The sequence below is a fragment of a genome, unplaced genomic scaffold, assembly GCF_019419815.1.
Source record: "Pyrus x bretschneideri cultivar Hongxiangsu unplaced genomic scaffold, Pyrus_bretschneideri_v1 Contig1, whole genome shotgun sequence".
Classification (NCBI taxonomy): domain Eukaryota; kingdom Viridiplantae; phylum Streptophyta; class Magnoliopsida; order Rosales; family Rosaceae; genus Pyrus; species Pyrus x bretschneideri.
In genome coordinates, this window is record NW_025999390.1 from 14738595 (window position 1) to 14760136 (window position 21542).

At 38.3% G+C, this 21542-nt stretch overlaps 3 protein-coding genes across 12 annotated transcripts; 2 read left to right on the forward strand and 1 right to left on the reverse strand.

Moving 5' to 3' along the window:
- Nucleotides 1-1523: 1523 nt before the first annotated feature.
- On the reverse strand, nt 1524-6307 carry LOC103929613 (ubiquitin domain-containing protein DSK2b). 8 transcript variants are annotated; one of them, XR_007259830.1, is made up of 9 exons: nt 5841-6307; nt 4243-4998; nt 3468-3700; nt 3280-3393; nt 2966-3030; nt 2472-2500; nt 2335-2391; nt 2112-2201; nt 1926-2034 (listed from the first exon to the last, which is right to left on the reverse strand). XR_007259830.1 is itself a non-coding variant. In XM_048588191.1 (8 exons), exons 1-8 carry the CDS (start codon nt 6082-6084, stop codon nt 1886-1888), a joined length of 1704 nt encoding a protein of 567 aa, XP_048444148.1. In that variant the 5' UTR covers nt 6085-6305; the 3' UTR covers nt 1524-1885. The 8 variants fall into 8 exon arrangements, 4 of the variants coding, with proteins under 4 accessions (XP_048444148.1, XP_048444154.1, XP_009337106.2 ...); XR_007259831.1 differs by having other exon boundaries at nt 2335-2401; XR_007259828.1 differs by having other exon boundaries at nt 2472-2524.
- A 1546-nt stretch (nt 6308-7853) lies between these two features.
- On the forward strand, nt 7854-19588 carry LOC103929612. Of its 3 annotated transcripts, XM_048588229.1 has the most exons (24): nt 7854-8040; nt 8117-8228; nt 8348-8458; nt 8638-8735; nt 8842-8925; nt 9078-9217; nt 9345-9417; nt 9532-9577; nt 9685-9794; nt 9916-10023; nt 10149-10211; nt 10760-10821; nt 11074-11386; nt 11953-12718; nt 16621-16750; nt 16863-16919; nt 17004-17046; nt 17139-17330; nt 17434-17559; nt 18071-18160; nt 18291-18512; nt 18621-18719; nt 18805-18983; nt 19083-19588. In XM_048588229.1, exons 1-24 carry the CDS (start codon nt 7969-7971, stop codon nt 19228-19230), a joined length of 3444 nt encoding a protein of 1147 aa, XP_048444186.1. In that variant the 5' UTR covers nt 7854-7968; the 3' UTR covers nt 19231-19588. The 3 variants fall into 3 exon arrangements, with proteins under 3 accessions (XP_048444186.1, XP_048444177.1, XP_048444183.1); XM_048588220.1 differs by having other exon boundaries at nt 18291-18719; XM_048588226.1 differs by having other exon boundaries at nt 8147-8228; nt 18291-18719.
- Nucleotides 19589-19844: 256 nt separating this feature from the next.
- Nucleotides 19845-21505, forward strand: LOC103929609 (phosphoserine aminotransferase 1, chloroplastic). The gene has a single exon (XM_009338828.3). It carries the CDS (start codon nt 19993-19995, stop codon nt 21304-21306), a length of 1314 nt encoding a protein of 437 aa, XP_009337103.2. The 5' UTR covers nt 19845-19992; the 3' UTR covers nt 21307-21505.
- Nucleotides 21506-21542: the final 37 nt, after the last annotated feature.

Here is a 21542-nt window from a genome sequence, read left to right on the forward strand (position 1 = left end):
ACATTTATATCTTGGAGGTCTACCAAGCAAACGCTAGTTGCGACTTCTTCGAACCATGCTAGGATTCTCGCCCTACATGAAGCATCGCGTGAGTGCTTTTGGTTGAGAGCAGTCATGGAACATATTTGAAGCACTAGTGGTCTTACTTTTGTCATTGACCTTCCTACAACGATTTTTGAAGACAATGCAGCATGTATCGAGTAGTTAAAGAATGGATACATCAAGGGAGACAACACCAAGCACGTAGCACCAAAGTTCTTTTATTCTCACTAGCAACATCATCAGAACATTGAAGTCAAACAAATCCGTTCCTAGGACAATCTGGCCGATCTCTTCATCAAGTCATTGCCTAAGTCTACCTTTCAGAAGCTCGTCTAAGGAATTGGTATGCATAAATTATCTAGGTTGAATTGCTTGTAGTTCTCTTATTTGGAAATTATGTCTAATTCAAGGAGAGTATCCAAAAGCATACTCACTTGATCTTAATGTACTCTTTTCATACGATTAGGAGCATTTTTCCCACTAGGTTTTTGCTACCTAACAAGGTTTTAACGAGATATTTATCCTCGGATGATCATACTCCATTGAGTTCACTACTTTCGTCTTGCTTGACGTTTGTTTTAGATATTATGCATACTTCTCACTTTTCTCCTTATGGGTTTTCCCCATACCTTGGGTTTTACCATAGCGAGATTTTATGAGTTTTACTATCAATGCATACTTTCTTAAATTTGAGACTCGCATTCGTCCGTTGCACCGCCGACTTCATCAACTATTCTACCTTATCTGCTGAAGATCTGATGCGATGATTTGTTGAGTATTTACACACTCAAGCGGGAGTGTTGCAGTCATATTTAGAATAGGAATGTGATTGTGTAAATCCTAGTGTATCTATGGATATCCTTTATATTCCTTTTAGTAGTCTAATTCCTATTAGAGTTGTAATGTTAAAAGGGTAAAAATTTTACCTATCCTACTACTATAAATAAAAACACAATGAGATGATACAACACAACATCTCACAATTAAATCTCTCTTCTCTCTCTCACTACCGCCGGCCTCCCTCTCTCTGTTCCCTTAGAATAGCTCAGTTAAATAGGCCTACTACAATTTTATTTTATTGTTGGATCTGGCTTATAGTTTTATAGATGATGATAATACGCTAAAGAAAAAATATAAATAAATTTTAGTGGAAATATTTTTTCTCTACTCTCAAGGGATGGTAGTGTTCACTGTCTTTACTTATTATTGTTAAATGCGTCTAAATTTCGAGATCTGTATAATCGATAGACACAATCTCAAAATTTAAAGTCATACAATAGTAACAAGTACAGTGGTGAGCATTAGCATCTCTTGAAAATGGTGAGCATTACCACTACTTATGATGGCATGCAACAACGCACCCAATTTCAATATTTTTGTCCATTTTCTGCTTGGTCTGAAGAATTGGAAATTTATTGCTAAAAAAATCTGTGGCATCACAATCCCGTGCAAGCATTCAACAAGTTTTGCAAAACTTTCAGTGTCGAAATCTCCCAAACATTCATGAAAAGGGGGAAAATCACAGAAATTTAAACAGTTATGTCTACATGTACTTGAAAATGTAAGAAATCTCCAAAGCACACAACTCTGCCAAACCATTCATGTGATGAATTTCTCTTTTTCTTACGTATGTACACCCGGGACTGCCAAGCCTCCAAGGAAGGAGACCATAATCCGATGACCATAGATTCGCAACACCACAAACATAGGGCTCGTATTGTCAGAATATCGTCTTATTCATACCCGAAATGGGCACTCAAACACATCTTAGGTCTAACATTGACTAATCTCGGCAGTCACCACGTAGACACAACCAGATATATCGAAAATTTGAAAATTTAACCTATCGTCCCAAATTCCCCAAAAGCCGCTCCACTGCTGCATGTACATTTCCTGCAGTGGCCATCAGAGCCCGTATGTTCTCTTGTCGATCAAAGAAACCCATCTCCTGAAGTTGTGAAAGCTGTGCAGCATAAAGTTCTTCTGGTGGCACTGAAATACACGGGATGGAATTAGTACAAAACAAACAAAAGATATCCTTCTATGAGAAATGTAGGGTAAGTAATAACCATCAGGCCGATTGGGAACAGCCAGGCTGCCAGTGCCAAGCCCGCCAAACATATTCATCAGTGCGTCTAACCCCACGTTATTTAATAATCCTGTTTCAACGAAGCATTAACATGCAACCAGTTACTGCAATGAATATCCTTAAAACAGAATGTGCACATGTTTCTACTCTTTTAGCTTAGGCAAGTGATTGGGTTTTCAAAATGAAGGGCTTGTTACCATAACCTTTTTCACTTTCCGACATGTTTTTCATTCATTGAAAATTAGAAACGATAACCCAATCTGTTCCAAACTTTCACCAAAACCATAGTACCCATTAGTTTGAAATAAAGAAAAATAAAAATGGATATCGACTAGGATACCTGTGTTTGCACCAGTCTGACCTGGTTCCCTGCAAGAAAACACGGATGCAGTACTATGCTATGAGAAAAAACCAGTAATTACAGCTGATCAACACAAGCAATGCAAAAACAAAATCCTAACAATTGAACATGCACAATTATTTCTTATTTCCAATAGGAGTTGATTCAATGACCCCGTGCCAATATTTCTAAACTAGTGACTGCATTTAGCAATGTCCAACCAGTGAACCAATGACCATTGCCCACCTTGTTTAACGACGAAACCAAGCCAGGACAGACCAAACGACAGTAGCAATACAACGCTTAGTAAAGGAAGAAATTAAATAGTCTAACTGAACTGGCCAAGAACTCTTGACATACAGTTTCAAACTTCAATCGAGTTATATAATTAATATGTAGTGATCAATATGGAATCCGCAAGCAGCTAAGGGAGAAATATCAATTCAGGCCATATCTATCAGACATATCAAAGAAAAAATTATGTCACTTCTTACTGGGTTGACTGTTGCTGTTGCCGACCAAGTTGCGACAGAAGTGATTGCTGCAAAGTCAAGAGCATCTGCAAGATAGAAAAGAAAAAACAAAGCCAATACAGAAGCAAAAATTAAATAGGTACCACTAATCATTAAGACATCCAACCTCACCCTCTTTACTCATGCAGACATTAAGGACACTGTCTCCCAGACATTAAGAATGACAATGATAAGAATTACCATTTATTCCTATTGACAAGATTTGACTGAATTCGGCAACTTAGACAAACAAAAACTTCAAAATTCAAAACCTTAGGCACCCCGAATAAATATACCTGCATAGTCTCAGGAGAAGCCAACTGACGAAGAAATTCTGGGTTTTGCATCATCTCTCTTAAATAAGAATTGGAGTCAAGCATGCTGCGTAACTCGGGGTTGGAACCTAGAATCTGCAGTCAAATAATGTTAAGAAAGAATAAATTTCATCCTCAACCTATTCTATTAATAGAGAATAAAATAATACCTCGTTCATATACTGAGGATTAGAGAGGAGGCTTTGCATAATTTGAGAAACAGCTGGATTTTGCATCAACTGATTCAGTAAATTGCTATCCTGCGGCATGGCACCAAATGCTCCTTCTAACTCTGGGTAGCTAATTCCAGCTAGGCTACTTCTAGCTGTGCCAGACGGTGTCTGTAGCATAGCAGTCCCGAAAGGATTCGACCATGCGGTGTTAGTTTGACCAACACCAGCTGCTAAATTTGGATCTAGTCAACAACTGATTGGTTTTGTATAACAACAAAACGGGAACACAAAATCTTGATCTTAACCAGAGGAAGTAAGGTTAACAAGTTTCATAAAATGTTTCACTGTATTGTGGCTAATATTGCTACAAACCAGCTGCTACTAATGTTATTTTAGAAAAGGCGAAACTAGCTCAACTCTAAAAAGAGATGATGCATGCTAAGTAGCTTAAGTGGTAATATCTCTTCCGCTTCATGAAGGATGAGAAAATCCTAATACCTCCTATCTAGTTCACGAGCCCAACTTGCCTTCGATAAAATATAAGTGCTAGAAAAGGAGAACATTTTTTCTTTCCCTTTAAACTTTGTGCCATTGACTGAAAGACAAAATGCCACATCTCTATCCGGACAACATAGAATGAGATAAAAATCGATTATGCCATAAGATTGTGCAACGTCCCAACACCATAAGGGACTCAAAGCAAACAAAGTTTAAGCTGTACTGCTTGAAAACGAAAATATTGCAGAATAGAAGCAAGTGAGCAGGAGCTTACTGCCTGCAGAGGACCATGGGTTGGGAAGTGGGTTAGTATTTGGAGCAGGAGAACCAGTTGTTGAATCAGAACTAACTGTTGACTGGTTAGTGGACTGAGCGATGATTTGGTTGCCACCTTCAGCCCCCAAAAGAGCTGCAAATGGGTTTGAACCGTCACTCCCAGCATCTCCAGCCATAGTTGTTGCATTCATAAACGGCTCTTGTACGTTCTCATACATGCGTCTGAGCATATTAAATCCCTCAGGAGTGGCTTCAATGTTGCTCATGGCTCTGTCAGTGTTGCGCATCATCTCACGCATAAGCTCAGGGTTTCTTGCTGCTTCAAGTGTCTGACGGAGGGTGCTAGGATCATTAAGCACGTGTGCTAGCTCAGGATTTCGATCAATAACTTCACGCATTTGAGGGTTGTTCATAATCAAGTTCCGCATAATGTCTGGGTTATTCATAATATTTTGAATGGCAGGCATGTTCATTATGTCTCTCATCGCGTTAGGGTTCTGAGTCATTTGTTGCTGCATTTGGTCAAATTCAGGAAACCCAGCTCCGAATAGACCACCAGCACCACCCATCCCATTGCCATTAAGTCCAAGTCCAAGGGATGGCAAGGTTCCAAAACCAGACCCTCCTAGTGTCCCACTGCCTTCGCTAGATCTAACACCCCTTGCTTGGGTAGAATTTGCAGCTCTGGCATTGGTTGCAACTCCTGTGTTTGCTGAAGCACGAACCAAGTGAAGAGTGTGATCTGCCTCCAAACCTATTTAAATGAAAAATATAATTTACATTTGAGCAAGACTTATCTGAATAACAAAACATCTTTAAAGCTGTAAATGAATCCAATAATGCTCCAATATAAATCTTAACCTTCAGTTAACAAAGCATCCAAGCTTAAATCATCATTTTCTACATGAAACACAATTTCCTTTGCTGGGAATTGTTGAATATCTAAGCAAATAACTTTAGAGCATGCACCCCAAGCAGCACTACCAACGACTACAAGAAAATAAAACAAGCAGGGTTCCCCCAGTGTTCTTTAAATAAGACACTTGCACCCGGAAACTTCAGGGCAAAGCTTCTTAGTCAAGAGCCTTTGAGGGGCAACCATATTATATGTCTATGAGATAACGAAGCTTTCTACTCCTACTGATGCCTGCCCTATTATTCGATAACGAAATCTCTCTGCTCCTAATGACACTTGGCCTCTATCGTTCAAGTTTTATGTCCTGACTTCTCTAATTCTCTCAACCATAACATCGGAGTTAATTACCAAACGAACAAACCTAAAACTACACGTTCCAGTCTCTGTACAATCCAAAATTCCAAACAGGATGAAGATTGAACTTCAGCTATACTACCGTGGTTGCAACTTTTTTCCCAGTAAGCTACATTACCGTGGCTGCAAATTTTTTACCGCCATAAGAGTAATCTGTAAATGCATCTACATTCAAAAGCAAAAACAACGAAAATGGATCCGCAAACACATTGATTCAATCACAACAGTAAAAATCCTTCTCAATTTTAACCACAAACCAAACACCGTGCAAAAATTAAATAAAATTAAATAAGAACAATGTATAGCAATAAGAAATTAGATAGTACCGTAGCTTTGGAGCGTTTGATCGTCCTTCAAGATCCGGCCCTTGTAAATCAGCCGCTGCTGATTGGCCGGAATGTCGCATTTCGGCGAGAGGACTTCCTTGAACGATCCAACGGTGGATTCGAGGCCAATCTGAACGGTGAACTTGGAGCCATTAGAGCACTTGACGTTGACGTTGACCTTGACTCCATGTCCGCCGTCGGATTGGGCAGCGTCGTCCACAGAACCCTCACTTCCTCCTCCCATAGCCGGAGGTGTCCGTACACTCAGGAATTGAGAGCGGAAAAAAGTCACTGATGGAAGTAGACGGATCAGAGCGGCAGTGGAAATCTCAGCGGAAGTAGCAGCGGACGAGAATTTGACGTACGGTAGGGGATTGGAGAGTGAGAGAGAGCTGATGAACGAATGCCAATGGGAGAAAGGTAAAGAAAGTAGAATTTGATAACGAAATAAAATAATAATTATTTGGTGGAATCTGAGGTGACGTAGCCCACCTAAGCCAAGGAAGGTATATATAAAACATGAATAATAAAATTAAAATAATCACACGTAGATTTCACAAATTGAAACCACATTTGGTCAATTTAATCTCGTATTTTTAATTTGGTCAATTTGATCTTTAAGTTTATTTTTTTTATGTAATTAAAAATTTTACATGGAATCTTTAAAATCTATAAATTATAATAAATTTGTTTATAAAATTATGTATTTGATTTAAAATATTTAAAAATTAAAAAAATTACTCACCCCCAAACTTCCCGACCATCTTCGATGTTCTCTCCTCTTCCAATTTTCTTCACCTCCTATCTTTTCTATTTCACAACCTTAATAATTTTCAGATTAAAAGTTTTACCTTTTATATGTGTTATTTCTCATTGATTTGTATTTTTCTATAAATTTAAATTTAAATAAAGAGAAGGGGCAATATATGGCTCTCTCAATTGTAGTTTGTTTCTCGATTATACAGTTGGAGGCGAGGGGTTTGGGGTTAATTTTCTTGTGACAACAATGATGGAACTCACATGGTGACATGTAGGATTGAGGTGGATCTAGAAATGAGTTTCTCGAGTTGCCTACACATGTGGTTAAGGTTGGGGTTTGGGTCAAGGACAAGGCGGATAGCAAGATGCGTTTGTTTATTTGTTTTTCATTTTAAATTTATATTTTATTATTTTAATTAAAAATATTTTTCTATAATAGGATATAATATTTCATACATTTTCTAACAAAAATTGAATAAAACGTCCTTAATTGGCTAACACAGATAAACATGATATTTAAATTGGTCAAATTGAAAACACGAAGACTAAATTAGCCAAACGACTATAACACACAGATCATTTTGACAACATGATAAAATATTATTAACTGATCATTTTGATTTGTGACTTTTGTTTTACAACGATTTTGTGATTAGCAAACAAAAGATTTTGAATTTTGTATTACTTTGATTCTCAATTAGGAAGAGTTTGTTTACAAAAATACATATTTGAGAAAATAACAAGTGTTTTTTTATCAATTAAGTTCACATCTCAAATCGGGTACCCTTCCAATCTTTGTCTCTTATAAAATTATTAATTTTTAACAATGTGGGATAGATTGGATCTATGAGTCAAGATTTCATTTACATCTTAAATCATTCGCATCTCTTTTAATTTTTGTCTTTTATAAAATTACTGATTATGTGTTTATCGACACGAATCACGACCTCGTGTCTTCGTTCAATATTGATCCTTTTTTTTTGTTAATAATGTACGTCTTTTAAAAGTTACTGATTTTCAACCCATGTTTTATAACTCATAGTATTTACCATTTTTTTTTCTAACCTAAATTTATTGCTAATATGCGATGGTGTATGTTGGGTGTGACATCCAGGCTTGGAGAAGGAAAAACAAAAACAAAAACAAAATTAAGACAAGTAAGTATTTTTGTGTCTACAAAATTTAAAACGGGACCCGCTCAAAAACAACGGTTAGAAGGTGAGTTGGTGACTGCAAACGGTCACAGGTAGGTGCTCTTATCGATAGGGGTTTATATGAAAAGCCAAAAAAGATTGGAGGAAAAAAAATTGGTGCTGCTGCTGCAACGCACAAAAAGGTGCCAGAAAGCGCGCCATGATATTCTTCTTCCATGGCGATAATATCTCCGCGAGGCTCCAACAAGTTCTTGCTATCTCGCCTCAGAGCCCTAATCAAGCAACAGGTCTCTCTTTCTCTCTCTCTCTCTCTCTGTCTCTCTCTCTAACCTTTTATTTTCATTGAGGCATTCCGTCGAACAGTTGGTGGCTGTTTTTTTTCCTAATACGCAGAGACTCGTCCATGCATTGTCTGAGGGAGGGTTGCAAGCTCAGGTTCACCCTAAAATGGTTCCAGACTCCGTGCCAGACCAAGGTATATGCATTAAAGTCTATACATTTGTGTAATCTGAAGGGAAAGGTCGATTCTTGCCATGGTGATAGCCATTGGAGTTGCGTAAATGATGCATTTTTGTTAATTTATGGATCGTGTAGGTTTCATTGATATGTCCAAGTGGAAAAAGGTCAACGCGAGGGTCCTTGGGATAAAACCCTCCATGATTTCGCAGCCCTCTTGGATTGTCTTGAAACTTCTTCAGGCTGAAGGTAATATTGTGTTTGACTTTCGCTGACATTGTTGATATGTGTGTGTATGTATATTGGTGTTGTTTTGTGTTTGTGTAGCTTCTCTTAAGTGCAATAATCGTCGGTCCAAATTTTTCATCTAAAGAGTTAATTTTGACTTGGCTGAATTGGATGATTTGCATATCTTTTAATGTATGCAGGATTTGAGGCCTACTTAGTGGGTGGATGTGTCAGAGACTTAATCCTCAAAAGAGTACCTAAAGACTTTGATGTGATCACTACAGCTAATCTTAAAGAGGTTCATAATGCTGTGTTTCAAAGTTTTCTTCTCAACTCTGGTAGATTGTGATAAATTGCGTATGTGGGGAAATTCAGACTTTTTTGGTTGTTTAACGCTATTACAGATCAAGAAGAAATTTCATCGTGCAGATATTGTTGGGCAACGGTTTCCTATATGCAGGGTGCATGTTAAAGGCACTGTCATTGAGGTTGGTTGGTGAACTTTTTAAGTATCATCTTGCATGGCTATTTTTATTGTTTTAGATGTCATTATCTTATTCAAATAGCATGCAGCTGTTGCAACTTGCATTTAGTATCCTATCTTGATGTTCTTTTGTTCTTGCTCTGATTCCTGAAACAGGTATCGAGTTTTGAAACAGTGGCAAGAGATGCAGGAAAAAATAAAGAGAAAGATAGTTTATCTTGTAGGCCACCTGGCTGTGATAAGAAAGATTTCATCCGTTGGAAAAACAGCATGCATCGGGACTTCACTATTAACAGGTAACTCTTATCTTCGATTTTTCAATCTACCTTGTGCTATGCTAACATTTTAAATACTCTCTATTCATTTCAACTGTGTAAAATTCAATTTTATTTAACAAGGAAAATTGTGAATTTGTGCAAGCAGTTTATTCTTTGATCCTTTTACGAATAAGATCTATGATTATGCCAATGGAATCATGGACTTAAGGCAATTAAAGGTAACTCGTCCCTTTGTTTATGGAAATCTTCACCTTCCTATAAAATATTGTCTTTCAGTATATACCATTTGAAGTTTATTAAGATGAATTATTTGTTGGGTGACATGGACTTAGCTACGGACGCTAGGCTCTGCCAAATTGTCATTTGAAGAGGATTGTGGTAGGTGTTCCCATCTTTTATGAAACTTTTGATTCCATCTGGATGCAACAGCTGAGTGAGTGTATCAGATTAACATAACTGGTTAACATGCAAACTCTCTGATGCAGCAAGAATCTTGCGGGGCTTAAGAATTGCTGCTCGTCTGAGCTTGTCATTTTCAAAAGAAACTGAGACTGCAATGCATAAGCTTTCTTCATCCATTTTGAGTTTGAGTAAGGTACATCTGAAAGAACTTTATTTATATGAGATTACATGCTGGCTCGGTTGTTTTCCAATTGTCTTTGGGAGGGATAATGTCCGATAGCACTTGTTCAAATTGACATCCTTTGTCCATTCAGTCCAGAATAATGATGGAGATGGACTATATGCTTTCTTATGGAGCTGCTGAGGCGTCACTATGTTTGCTGTGGAGATTTGATCTAATCAGAGTTCTGTTTCCCTTTCATGTACGTGTTTGTTCAGATCTTGACCACCATATTATGAATTAGTCATTTATCTTAAAGAAAAATATATCACAAATAAATCCATAAGTCATTAGGTGCATATCTGATACAAACTGATACCATTGCAGGCAGCATACTTTGATCAACAGAGTAAAAACTTGAAAGGTGTTCAGAGTTCCACGATGTTGATGGTAAGCACTAAAAAAAAGTTCCTTATGTTTTAATTTTTAACCAAAGAGATTTTTAAATCCATAATCCTGGAAACTTAGGAGATTGTGCAAGAAGAAGAATAATAGGATTTGTAAAAATCAATGCATTGAAAACTACAGAAGGATCTCTTTGCATCCCAAATTGAGTGTGGTTTGATACAGTAACTTTGCAAGAGTTTGAAGAGGAATCAAATTGCAGAGATACTTCTAAGTTGGATTCTTCAATAATATGATCTAGAAGGGTCTCAGTTTTCTTAAATCCTAAGTTGAAAATATCTTTTTTTTAATATGTTAATAATGTTATAACTTTTATCACGTCTCCTGAATATAATTTATGGAACAAGAACTGTTGAGAGTTTTCTAATTCTTCTTCCACAACGGTTATGTGTGTGTTTGTGGTATTTGTTTTTCTATTACTCAAAATGTAGGTCTGTAGTCTATGACTCTTTTTTCTTTCATGTGGAGCCAAATTAATTTATGCCCAACCCTGCAGTTTCGTTGGATTTTGATTTTTCTTTCTTTTTCAACAGAAATTATTCTCGAATATGGATAAAGTGGTTAGCTGTGATCGGCCTGGTCACTGCTCTTTATGGTGAGATAAATTGTTTATTGCTTCTATTAGATTATAATATCCAACACATCGTGGCATTTCATTTATTGATATGAACTTGGTCCTGGGCACTATTTTAAATTTCTTTTTAACCAATTTATATGACAATGAGCCTATGCTAGCTGAGCCCTGTGCCTTACCTCTAATCACGTTGGCATTTCAGTTTTTTTATACAATAGTTGGGTTTCTATATGTACTGCAGATGTCACTGCTAATTAATTGTCATTATAACAGGGTCGGACTGTTGGCATTTCATCTGGCACTAGTCAATAACCCACAAGATGCTCTTGTAGTGTTGACTTTTGCTTCCGTACTGTATCATGAAGAATGGAAAGAAGGTGTTAAATTTTCCAGAGAGAATGTTGCATCAATAGTTAACTATGTACCTGAGATCTCAGGCTCGTGTGAATTTAAATCAGAGGAAGAACTTGCAAAACAAGTTTCACAATTAGCTTCTGTTGTGCTAGATTATATTGCCGCTTTAACTGCAACGAAAGATCCCGATGAATCAATGTCCAGATATCCTGTTTTTCCATTCTCTGGGTTGGTAAGTACGTCTTATTGATATTCACTTCCTGAGCTGGAACTCAATGTGTCTCTCATGCCACTTATCTGCATTTTCTTCATCCCATCATTAAGTGCTGTTGGTATAGAACTTGGTATTAATATTCAACCACATCGCATAATTTTTATCTAAACTTTTGTTACATTTTACAGTTTTACCATATCATGCCTTGATTTTGTATTACAGGAGTATGTCACAAATCCTTGGACTATAAACTAAGTACTGGTTTGGTAAACACTTAAAAACAGCTTATTTTCACAGTTTTGGGTGAAAAAAAGCTGAAAACAGTGAAGCAGCAAAAATAAGCTTATTCTCACAGCACAACAAAAACAGTTTTTTTTCAAAGCACAGCAATACCAAACCAGCCCTAAGTGTTACCTTTTACAATTTTACCGTATCATGCCTACTATTTGCTGTTACTGTAAAATGCCATCCCTGGTGTGGTGGTAGCCCTTGTAGCAGTTCTGAAATATTTGTTGGTGTGCTTGTATAAAATTTTTCTTTGGTTGGAGTGCTTATATGTTATTTCATATGTGTGATTCTTTCAGGTGTTTTTATCAAAGAATATGGCTAAACATGTTGCTGCAATTGTTGAAGTGCTGGCCAACGACATCGAATATTACAATCAAGGAAGGAAGAATTTTGAGATTGATTGCCACTCACTTGGGAAAGGTCATATGCGTGAGATTAGGTTTGTTTTAGGAAAAGTTATTCTAGAAACCATGGACAGTGGGATTTTGAGAGGGAAGGAAGTTGTTCAGGAGAACGAGGACGACTACCACCTGCAGCCGGAGAGCATTGACAAAAATTTCACTAAGGATAGAAAACGTGGCCGTACAACTGATACCCCTGAACTAAAAGAAGATTTGTCCAAGAAACATAAGGTGAAAGAAGCTTTGGATCCAGACATTGCTATCGATAATCAAGAGGTTGTTGAAACAACTCAATTACCCCAGAAGGAGTTGATTTCAGTTCTGGGAAATATATTAGAGAAGAAAAAGCGTCAGTTGCCAGAAGAGGTGATTGGGAAAAAGCGAGAGCTTTCCAAGAATGATAAGCATGATAAGTTCCAGAATAAGCAGAAGAAGAATATTAAGAAGTGTAATTCAAGTCGGGAGGAGACTCTTAATCCGGAAAATATGTTAGAGCAGAGAAGGTATCCTGTAACAAGGAAAGTGATCCGTGAGAAGATTACAGAACTCAGACAAGAAACAGATGAGGAGAGAAGCAGTCCACCTCCACCATCTAGTCATTTCAGCAGTGGGGTTGAGGAGATTCGGAAACGCAAACAAGTAGCAGAAAAGCCAATATCTGGTCTCCGTCGACTATCTAGTCTCTTCAAGTGAAATTATTGTTGTAAACTAACAAAAATGGCATGTGTGTTTACTGTGCCTTCTTCCCCTCCCCCTCTTTCTCTCTCTCTCTCTCTCTCTCTCTCTCTCTCTCTCAGTTTTCATGAATAATTCTTCCTTTGCTTTCTGCACTGCAGGTGTATCTCTAAAAGGTCCTCAGATACACCCCAGGTTTTGCACATTGTAACATTTTGCTTCCCTGTACTCCTTTCCCTTTTATTTATCGGTTCTAACAGTTTTGGTTAGCTTAGGTATGACAAAGTTATGCTGGTTAAGGAGCATTGTGAAATATTTTGTATGACAAAATTTGTATATATATATATATATATTTAATAATTCGTTCGAGGATCGTCTTTTGAATGAGTATGGGTGAACCTTTATCAATTTTGGTTAGCTTTAGGCATTCAACACCTCTTTTTTCTACTTCTACACGTCCGTGTTAATTTTTTGCCATTAGATTGAACGAATTATAGGAAAATCAATAGACAAATAAGAACATGTGTTTGCCTGGGCTTGTCTAAAACTCGTTTCACTTTTGAAATATACTACAAATGGCTGGATCTCATGTTTGCAAAGTGAGTAACAGTAGAGGTAGCGAAATAAGTGTTCAACTTTGGATATCGACTTGTATAGTTATTTTGCAGTGATTTAACTTTTTCACGTTGTGCCACGCAAGTTAATGATTTTTCTTTTTTTGTTTACTAATTTATATTAAGCTAATCTAAAAACTATATCGAGTTTTTTATACAACAAAATATTTACATTAAAGGGTGAAAATAAATTAGAATCGAGTTACAAAATTCGAACTTAAGATCTCTTACTTAGAATGACAGATAAATATCACTAAATTTGTAGTGTAATAAGTGGATGCGGGAAGTAAAATTGGAACTTAGTTGCACATGTAGAAATCACATTGTTCTAGTCAACCTGATTCATATTGGTTAATATTGTTTTAATTCTAATCTATTTATAACGCTTTCGCTATCATGTTATTTTGTTCCCTATTTCCCTATTTTATCTTGCCTTTCATATTAATGGAAAGTATTTAACGTGCCACCAAAAAGCTGATATGATAATTTCTTCATACCTTCTCCAGTAATTCCTTCATTCATTTTAAATTTGGTGTATTGTATTGTATTAAAGGATTGTTCTATTTAAGTAAGACACACTCAACTAACGTCAGTACTAATGCACTCTCTAATATAAGTAGATTTCATATACAATAGTAGAGCCCCCTTGCATTGGTCTCATGTGTAAGCAATGATGTCAGTCATGTTCAAACTCGCTTGAAAAAATTTATATACCAAAATTGGGCAATCATGTTAATTTTTTAAATAAATGCAATAGAAAATATTGTCAATACGTTTACAAGATTTTATCATAGCCTCTCGCGCTACAAACCTACCCGTGATTCTTCAAACTCTCCCTTGCTTTGGCGCGAGAGTACATTACCAGCGTAAACAACAATATAACAAAAGAAACACTCTCATTAGCTGCTTAACATCGTAAGTTTTAAAATAAAAAAGCAATCACGTTACCATCGCAATCAGAAACTTTTGCCCAGTAGACATTCGAGCAACGCTGAAGAATTCAAATTTGTGAATAAATACAATACTAATCCCCTTAATTTCTACACATCTCTAAGAAGATTGAAGTCTTTTAGTTTAAAATTTAAACTTAGAAATAGTTTGGTCATCCCAAGAAGGTACACACCAATTCTGTTAGATGCTACAATATCCAAAATTTAATAATCTTCTAAGAGCAACTCCACCCCTAAAGACTTTGCGCCAGCATCTAGCCCATTTATCCACTTTAGTGAACAGTAATAGACTTTAATGAACAGTAATAGGCCAAAGCATCTCCACCAAAAAAAAAATGTGTTGGCACCCAGTCTAAAAATGCGTTGGCACAAACAATCTTTACCCCTACAAAATGCGCTGGCACCCAGTCCATTTAAAATATTAAATAATTTTTTTATAAAATAATAAATTAAAAAAATAGTTTTAATTTCGGATAGGATTTTTAACCAATCTCGTCACGTCACATGTCATTATCCGAACGTACTATTTTGTGAATAGATTTCCGCTAAGATTTTCAACCAATCCCGACAAGCCACGTGTCACTTCCTGTTTACAATAATTTAGGCAAGATTTCGATAAGATTTTCAACCAATCTTGTCACGCCACGTGTCATTATCCGAACGTACTATTTTGTAGATAAATTTTTGATAAGATTTTCAACCAATCCCGACACGCCACGTAAAGGATGCGTTGAGTTTTTTCCAACGACCTTGAAGACCTTGACTAGATCTGGCATCTTTTCCATGTACATCGCAAAACACTTTCGTAATTTTACTCCACATTTCTCGCTTATCCATCTCATTACCCGTAATCGGATCATGAGTAGTGTAAACCCAACATTTAGACAACGTAACATCTTCAATGAGCTTCCACGAAGTCATTTTTTTCTCTCAAAGTGTACAAAATATTCAAATGTAGAAAGTGTAGAAAATATTGAAATGTGGTGTGAGGTGGAAGTTGAGGGTTACGTATTTATAGAAAAAAGAAATTATTTTTAAATTTTTCTGTATTTAAAAAAAAAAATTCATAATTTTTAATAAATTTTAATGTTGTTAATTAATCTGGATCGTTGGATTTGAAAAATATTCAAATCCAACAGCCAACGAGCTGCCACGTGGCCAACGGTCAAAATTCTGACGGTTGGGCCTTTTTTTTTTGGTGAAAAAAACGTGGACCGTTGATTTATGATCGGATGGTCCATTTTAAAAGTCAAATTTTAATTTTTTTTTACCGTTGGAAATCCAATGGCCTACAAAAACTAGCCATTGGAAATCCAACGATTCTGAGGAGGGCCACGTAGCCCTCATCCGGGTAAACACAAGTGGGCTGACAAGCGGGCCCCGCCGCCTGCACCCTTGTCTCTTACTCGCGCCCAGTTGCAAGTGTTCTGCATGCGCTAGCCAAATAGGCCGGCTTCTGGGTCTGTTCGAAATGGGCTGGTATGTCGCCTGGGCTATTCCACCTCCGGTGGAAGTGCTCTAAATACGACCATTCTAATTAGGTGACAATTATCGTAATATGTTGTTTTAATATTTCCCAAAAAAAAAAAAAAAAAAAAAAAAGAAACAGAAGGCTCCGGTGGGCAGGAGCGCATAGTTTTTTGGAGTCCCACCCCCTATCATTGGATAAAATTCATAAAAAATTTGAATAAGTTCTCACTTTGAGACATGAAATTTAGATTAATTTTGAAATGCCATAGGGTCATAGGGCCCTAGGCCGACGCCCACATGCGATTGCCAACCCAGGTGACCGTTGTTATAGGGGCATTACCTAGAAAGTCATCTCAATCCGTATGATCCAACGGTCAGATTGCACTAGCCGTTCTATTTGAAAAATGTAGAAGGGTATCCTATTGGGACAAATACCCACTGATTTCTGTCCTTTATGAGTAGCTCTGTCTTTATCTCTAGATTCTCTACTACAACTCACTGTATTTTGCAGAGATTTCAATCCCCCCCCCCTCTCTCCCTGTTTTCTTTCTCTCTCTAGAGGCTCTCTTGGAGGGAAGAAATTTAGGGTGACTGAGAATTCTTAGCCTCTTTGCTCAATTGGGTTTGATTTGATTGATTGATTGATTGATTGTTCCTTAAGGAATCCTAAACTTCAAAGAATGGCTGTTTCTAATGAGAACCGTTCTAGTCTGACCAGACACACAAATATGCGAGGTGAATGAATCACTGAAATGGGGTTATTTTTTTGCAATCTGGGCATTTAGAATTTGAGATTTTGAGAGTGAAAATTTTCCCAAGATTCTGACTTTTTTCGGTTTTTGATTAACATAAAGGAGGACTATGTGCCGGAAAGCGTGGACAGCAGCAGATTAGGCAGACCAGGAGGGCTTTTGGAGTCATTAATCAGAGTTTGTCAGGAGCTCCGGCATACCCTTGTGTAGTTAACAAGAGACCCTTTTTGCAGTAATTTTCGTAAACTTATTGCATTTCGCATTTTTCATCTTTCACAGGGATGATTTCTTGAATTTATTTTTCGTTTATTAATGTTTTTTGTGTGTTTATGTTCTAATCTCAGAACACATGAAGTTTATGAGAAGAAACAGGCAGATCCAGCGCACAGACCAATCACAAGGTTTGAATTTGATCCTTCTATTGCTTTTAAATTTTACTTGAATTGTTGCGTTATGAAATTTGAATTGATTTGCATTTTTTACAGGAAGTCTGCTGCACAAATTAGCACTCAGCAATCTTGTTTCAAGGTACCGCTATCCGTCCCCAGGATTGATTTCCAAGTTTTCTTATCTGTTTTACCTTATTTGATAGATTGGGTTGGTGTAATTTATATCTGCAGGAAGTTAAGATCTCCAAGGTGCCAAACACAACAGCTACAGCCACCAACTCAACTGGTTTTGGAGATCGCACTAGTATATTTGTAGATGACGAATTCAAGTCCCCTGAAGAGCAAGCAGAAGCAATGCCGGAGGATGCAGAGCCCATGTTTTTAGAACAAGCAGAACCAGAGCCGGAGGAAGCAAACGATGCGGTATATCTTTCCTTCTCTCTGTAAAACATGTTGAGTTTTTTAATTTTTTTTTACTTGTTGGAAAAACCCAGTTTGCTGATTTGTTTAAAATTTGATCTTACAGGAGGAGGTTGAAATGGTGGACATTGTGGAAGAGCCGATTGTGGACATTGATGGCAGCGATTTGAAGAATCCGCTTGCAGTTGTAGACTATGTTGAGGATCTCTATGCTTACTATAGGAGAACGGAGGTAAAAATTGCTCACTGTTTTATTACCGAACCATTTAGATTTAGGCTTAACAAATTCATTTTCAAATGATCCTTGATATGAAATTCTACAAATTACTCGAGAAACATAACTTGAATTATTCGCGAGAAGGCATGCTGAAGAACTTTTTCACGCGCCCGAAGAACTTGCTATGTGCCTGTACTAATTAGAGTTGCATATCTGGAAGTACAAGTAAATCTCTAGTTGATTTCTTTCTAAGGTCATAACAGAATAGCAATATCTGCATATGGGAAGCATTTATGTCAGGTCCTTAAATTTTTCGTGTAAGAATAATCCGGCATTGCATTTTAATCGACATCAAAACATTTTCTGTAAAATGTTTGTACATTTTTGTCACGAAGGAATTTGATTTGCTTCCTATTTCAGCAAAAAACCATTAATGAAGTATCCTTTTTCGACGAAAAACAAAAGTAAGAAAAACATCCATTTCATCCCAACTGTGGTCTAACTTAACCAACACGCATATTTGCAGGGTTTTAGCTGTGTCCCACCTGACTATATGGAGCAACATTGTGACATCAATGAGAAGATGAGGGCTATACTAATTGACTGGCTTATTGAGGTTTACTTTTCTTTCCTAATCGATCAATTTTACGAAAATGGCAAATGGTTTCTCTTGCATTAATCATCAATGCAGTTTGTTTCAATCAACCTTATTAACGAATGACTAATCTGGTTATCCGAATCAACAGGTGCAGGACAAGTTTGAGCTGTTGAAGGAGACATTGTTTCTTACTGTGAATCTCATCGATAGATTTTTGTCCCGGCGTACGGTTGTAAGAAAGAAACTTCAGTTGGTTGGTCTGGTTGCCATGCTTTTAGCATGCAAGTATGAGGAAGTTTCTGCTCCTATTGTTGGGGATTTGATTCTCATATCCGATAAGGCTTACACAAGGCAGGAAGTCCTGGAAATGGTAATTCGTTGTTCTTTCTTTGGTCGAATATCCTTAACGGTTTCGCATACTATGGAAATAAAGTTACTTCTTGGAGCACTAGTTCTAATTTTTCTTCCCTTTGTGCAGGAGAACTTGATGCTCAACACACTGCAGTTTAACATGTCAGTAGCAACGCCGTATGTTTTCATGAGTAGATTCCTCAAGGCTGCTCAATCCGACAACAAGGTCAGTAGTGGTTCATCGAAGATCAATTTTGTTTTCTCGCACCAACGAGATTCTGAGTCCTTTTTCTTTAATGGCCTCAAAACAGATTGAACTGCTATCGTTCTTCTTGATCGAGCTCTCTCTTGTGGAGTACCAAATGCTGAAGTTTCCACCATCTTTGTTAGCGGCTGCTGCAGTCTACACTGCTCAGTGCACTCTTTTCGGGTTCAAGCAGTGGAGCAGAACCTGCGAGTGGCACACAAACTACTCGGAAGAACAGCTCTTGTGAGTCCTTTTTGGTTTTTCCCATCCATCTATAAAACAATAACTAAATCATCATTACTTGAAAACTTTACTAATAACTCTTGAATTACTTGGTAACAGAGAGTGCTCAAGTTTGATGGTGGGATTCCACCAGAAGGCGTCGACGGGGAGACTGACAGGGGTTCACAGGAAGTACAGTACTTCCAAGTTTGGCTACATTGCAACTTCAGAACCAGCAAAGTTTCTGCTGCAGACTCAACAACTATAGCAGGCCCCTTGCACACACACTAACAAACATTACATATGATGACTTTGTTAATTGAGGGTTAATTGGCTAATTTGAGAAGAAGAAGAAGAAGAAGAAGAAGATACTTGCACATAATTATTTAGCAACAGTGGTTGCACCTGGGAAAATTGGGTTACTCTAGATTTCTAGGGTTTGCAGCCTCAAATTGTTTGCCTGAGAAAGCAGCCATGGTTTTCTTGGAGCATGGTTTATGTTTGCGCTTTTTAAACAATGATAAATGCCAATTTTTTTCGGTAGAAAACAATTGCTGCCACTTCTCGAAAGCCATCATGAACTTTGTACTAGTAAAAAATAAAAATTAAAAAAAAGCATATAATGACTGGTTTCCGTTTCTATATAATATAGAGCAAAATACCAATTTTGCTTTGTAGGTTTTAAGCATCACACACACTTCTACGTAACCTAAACTTACCTTAGCCTGTGAGCCGCCGCAACTTATATTATTCAGACTTGGAGTGCAAGTCTATTACTTGCAAACGACGTCGTATGACTTAAACGACGTCCTGCTGCTCGTTTCCAAGTTTTTCAACATTTTCTTCACCAACCCCACTGATTCGGGCAGTATCAACTTCTTCCCTGTTTCGAATATTCAATTTTACAAATTTTCCCTAATTTTTAAATTAGATAAATACCCCCAACAAGTTTCAGATCTTTGCCACCAAACCCTCTCCCTCTCTCTCTCTCTCTCTCTCTAGCTTGCTCTGAAGCAGCAACACCGCCACCATGGCAATGGCAACCACACCTCACTCCCTCCTCCTCCAAAACCCAAATACCAATTTTCTCAAAAACCCCAAAACGCCCTTCGCCACCATCCCCATGACCGCCACCCGCCTCACCACCACCACCACCACCACCACCTCCACCACCCTAAACCCCGCCAAACCCATCTCCGTCAAATGCTCAGCCACCACCACCCACATCCAAGATCGATCGCCTGCCCAGTCCGAATCCCAAGATCGGGTCTTCAACTTTGCTGCGGGACCCGCCGTTCTTCCCGAACACGTCCTCCGGAAGGCCCAATCGGAGCTCTACAACTGGCGTGGATCTGGGATGAGCGTCATGGAAATGAGCCACAGAGGCAAAGAGTTCCTCTCCATAATCCAGAAGGCCGAGTCCGACCTCCGAACCCTCCTGAACATCCCGGACGAATACTCCGTCCTCTTCCTCCAGGGCGGCGCCACCACCCAGTTCGCCGCCATCCCTCTCAATCTCTGCAAACCCGACGACAAAGTCGATTACTTGGTAACCGGGTCGTGGGGCGATAAGGCTGTCAAGGAGGCGCAGAAGTATTCGAACCCAAAAGTGATCTGGTCTGGGAAATCCGAAAAGTACACAAAGATTCCAGCTTTCGAGGAATTGGAGCAGAGCGCGGACGCCAAGTATTTGCATATATGCGCTAATGAAACAATCCATGGCGTCGAGTTCAAAACCTACCCGAATCCGAATAACGGCCTCCTGATCGCCGATATGTCCTCCAATTTCTGCTCCAAGCCGGTGGACGTTTCCAAATTTGGGATCATCTACGCCGGGGCGCAGAAGAATGTGGGGCCGTCTGGGGTAACCATTGTGATCATCAGGAAGGATCTGATCGGAAATGCTCAGCCGGTCACGCCGGTGATGCTGGACTACAAGATCCAGGACGAGAACAAGTCGTTGTACAACACGCCGCCGTGCTACGGCATTTACATGTGCGGATTGGTGTTCGAGGATTTGCTGGAGCAGGGCGGGTTGGTGGAGATTGAGAAGAAGAACAAGAGGAAAGCTGACATTTTGTACAATGCCATTGATGAGAGCAAGGGGTTTTACCGGTGCCCGGTGGAGAAGTCGGTGAGGTCGCTGATGAACGTGCCGTTTACGCTGGAGAAGGCGGAGTTGGAGGCGGAGTTCGTGAAGGAGGCGGCGAAGGAGAAGATGGTGCAGCTGAAGGGGCATAGGTCGGTGGGAGGGATGAGGGCTTCGATTTACAATGCAATGCCTTTGGCCGGGGTGGAGAAGTTGGTTGCTTTCATGAAGGAGTTCCAGGCAAAGCATGCATGAAACATTGATTTTACCCTGTTTTGAAACATAAATTTCTACTAGATTTGTTAGGATCTTTGTTTTGTTTTTGTTTGCTGTGTTTTTTTTTTTGGGTCCCGAACTGTTTGTCGTTTGATGTTTATGAAGTTGAAGTCAATTTCCGATGTTTAAATTTTGTTGTCATAAGCTCAGAGTAATGAATAATACAATCCTTCAGTGAGTAAAGTTTGTTAATTGTTTTTACAGTTCGAGCGATG

What these genes read in the sequence shown, in the direction of transcription:
- LOC103929613 (XM_048588191.1), bottom strand. Translation starts at nt 6,084, where the DNA reads ATGGGAGGAGGAAGTGAGGGTTCTGTGGACGACGCTGCCCAATCCGAC. An exon ending in TCAGACTGGTGCAAACACAG is followed by an intron (nt 2,202 to 2,471) that starts GTATCCTAGTCG and finishes TCGTTGAAACAG; the next exon opens with GATTATTAAATAACGTGGGG. An exon ending in TGTTCCCAATCGGCCTGATG is followed by an intron (nt 2,035 to 2,111) that starts GTTATTACTTAC and finishes CGTGTATTTCAG; the next exon opens with TGCCACCAGAAGAACTTTAT.
- LOC103929609 (XM_009338828.3), top strand. Translation starts at nt 19,993, where the DNA reads ATGGCAATGGCAACCACACCTCACTCCCTCCTCCTCCAAAACCCAAAT.
- LOC103929612 (XM_048588220.1), top strand. Translation starts at nt 7,969, where the DNA reads ATGGCGATAATATCTCCGCGAGGCTCCAACAAGTTCTTGCTATCTCGC. An exon ending in TTTTTCCATTCTCTGGGTTG is followed by an intron (nt 11,387 to 11,952) that starts GTAAGTACGTCT and finishes TGATTCTTTCAG; the next exon opens with GTGTTTTTATCAAAGAATAT. An exon ending in CGGAGGAAGCAAACGATGCG is followed by an intron (nt 17,331 to 17,433) that starts GTATATCTTTCC and finishes TTGATCTTACAG; the next exon opens with GAGGAGGTTGAAATGGTGGA.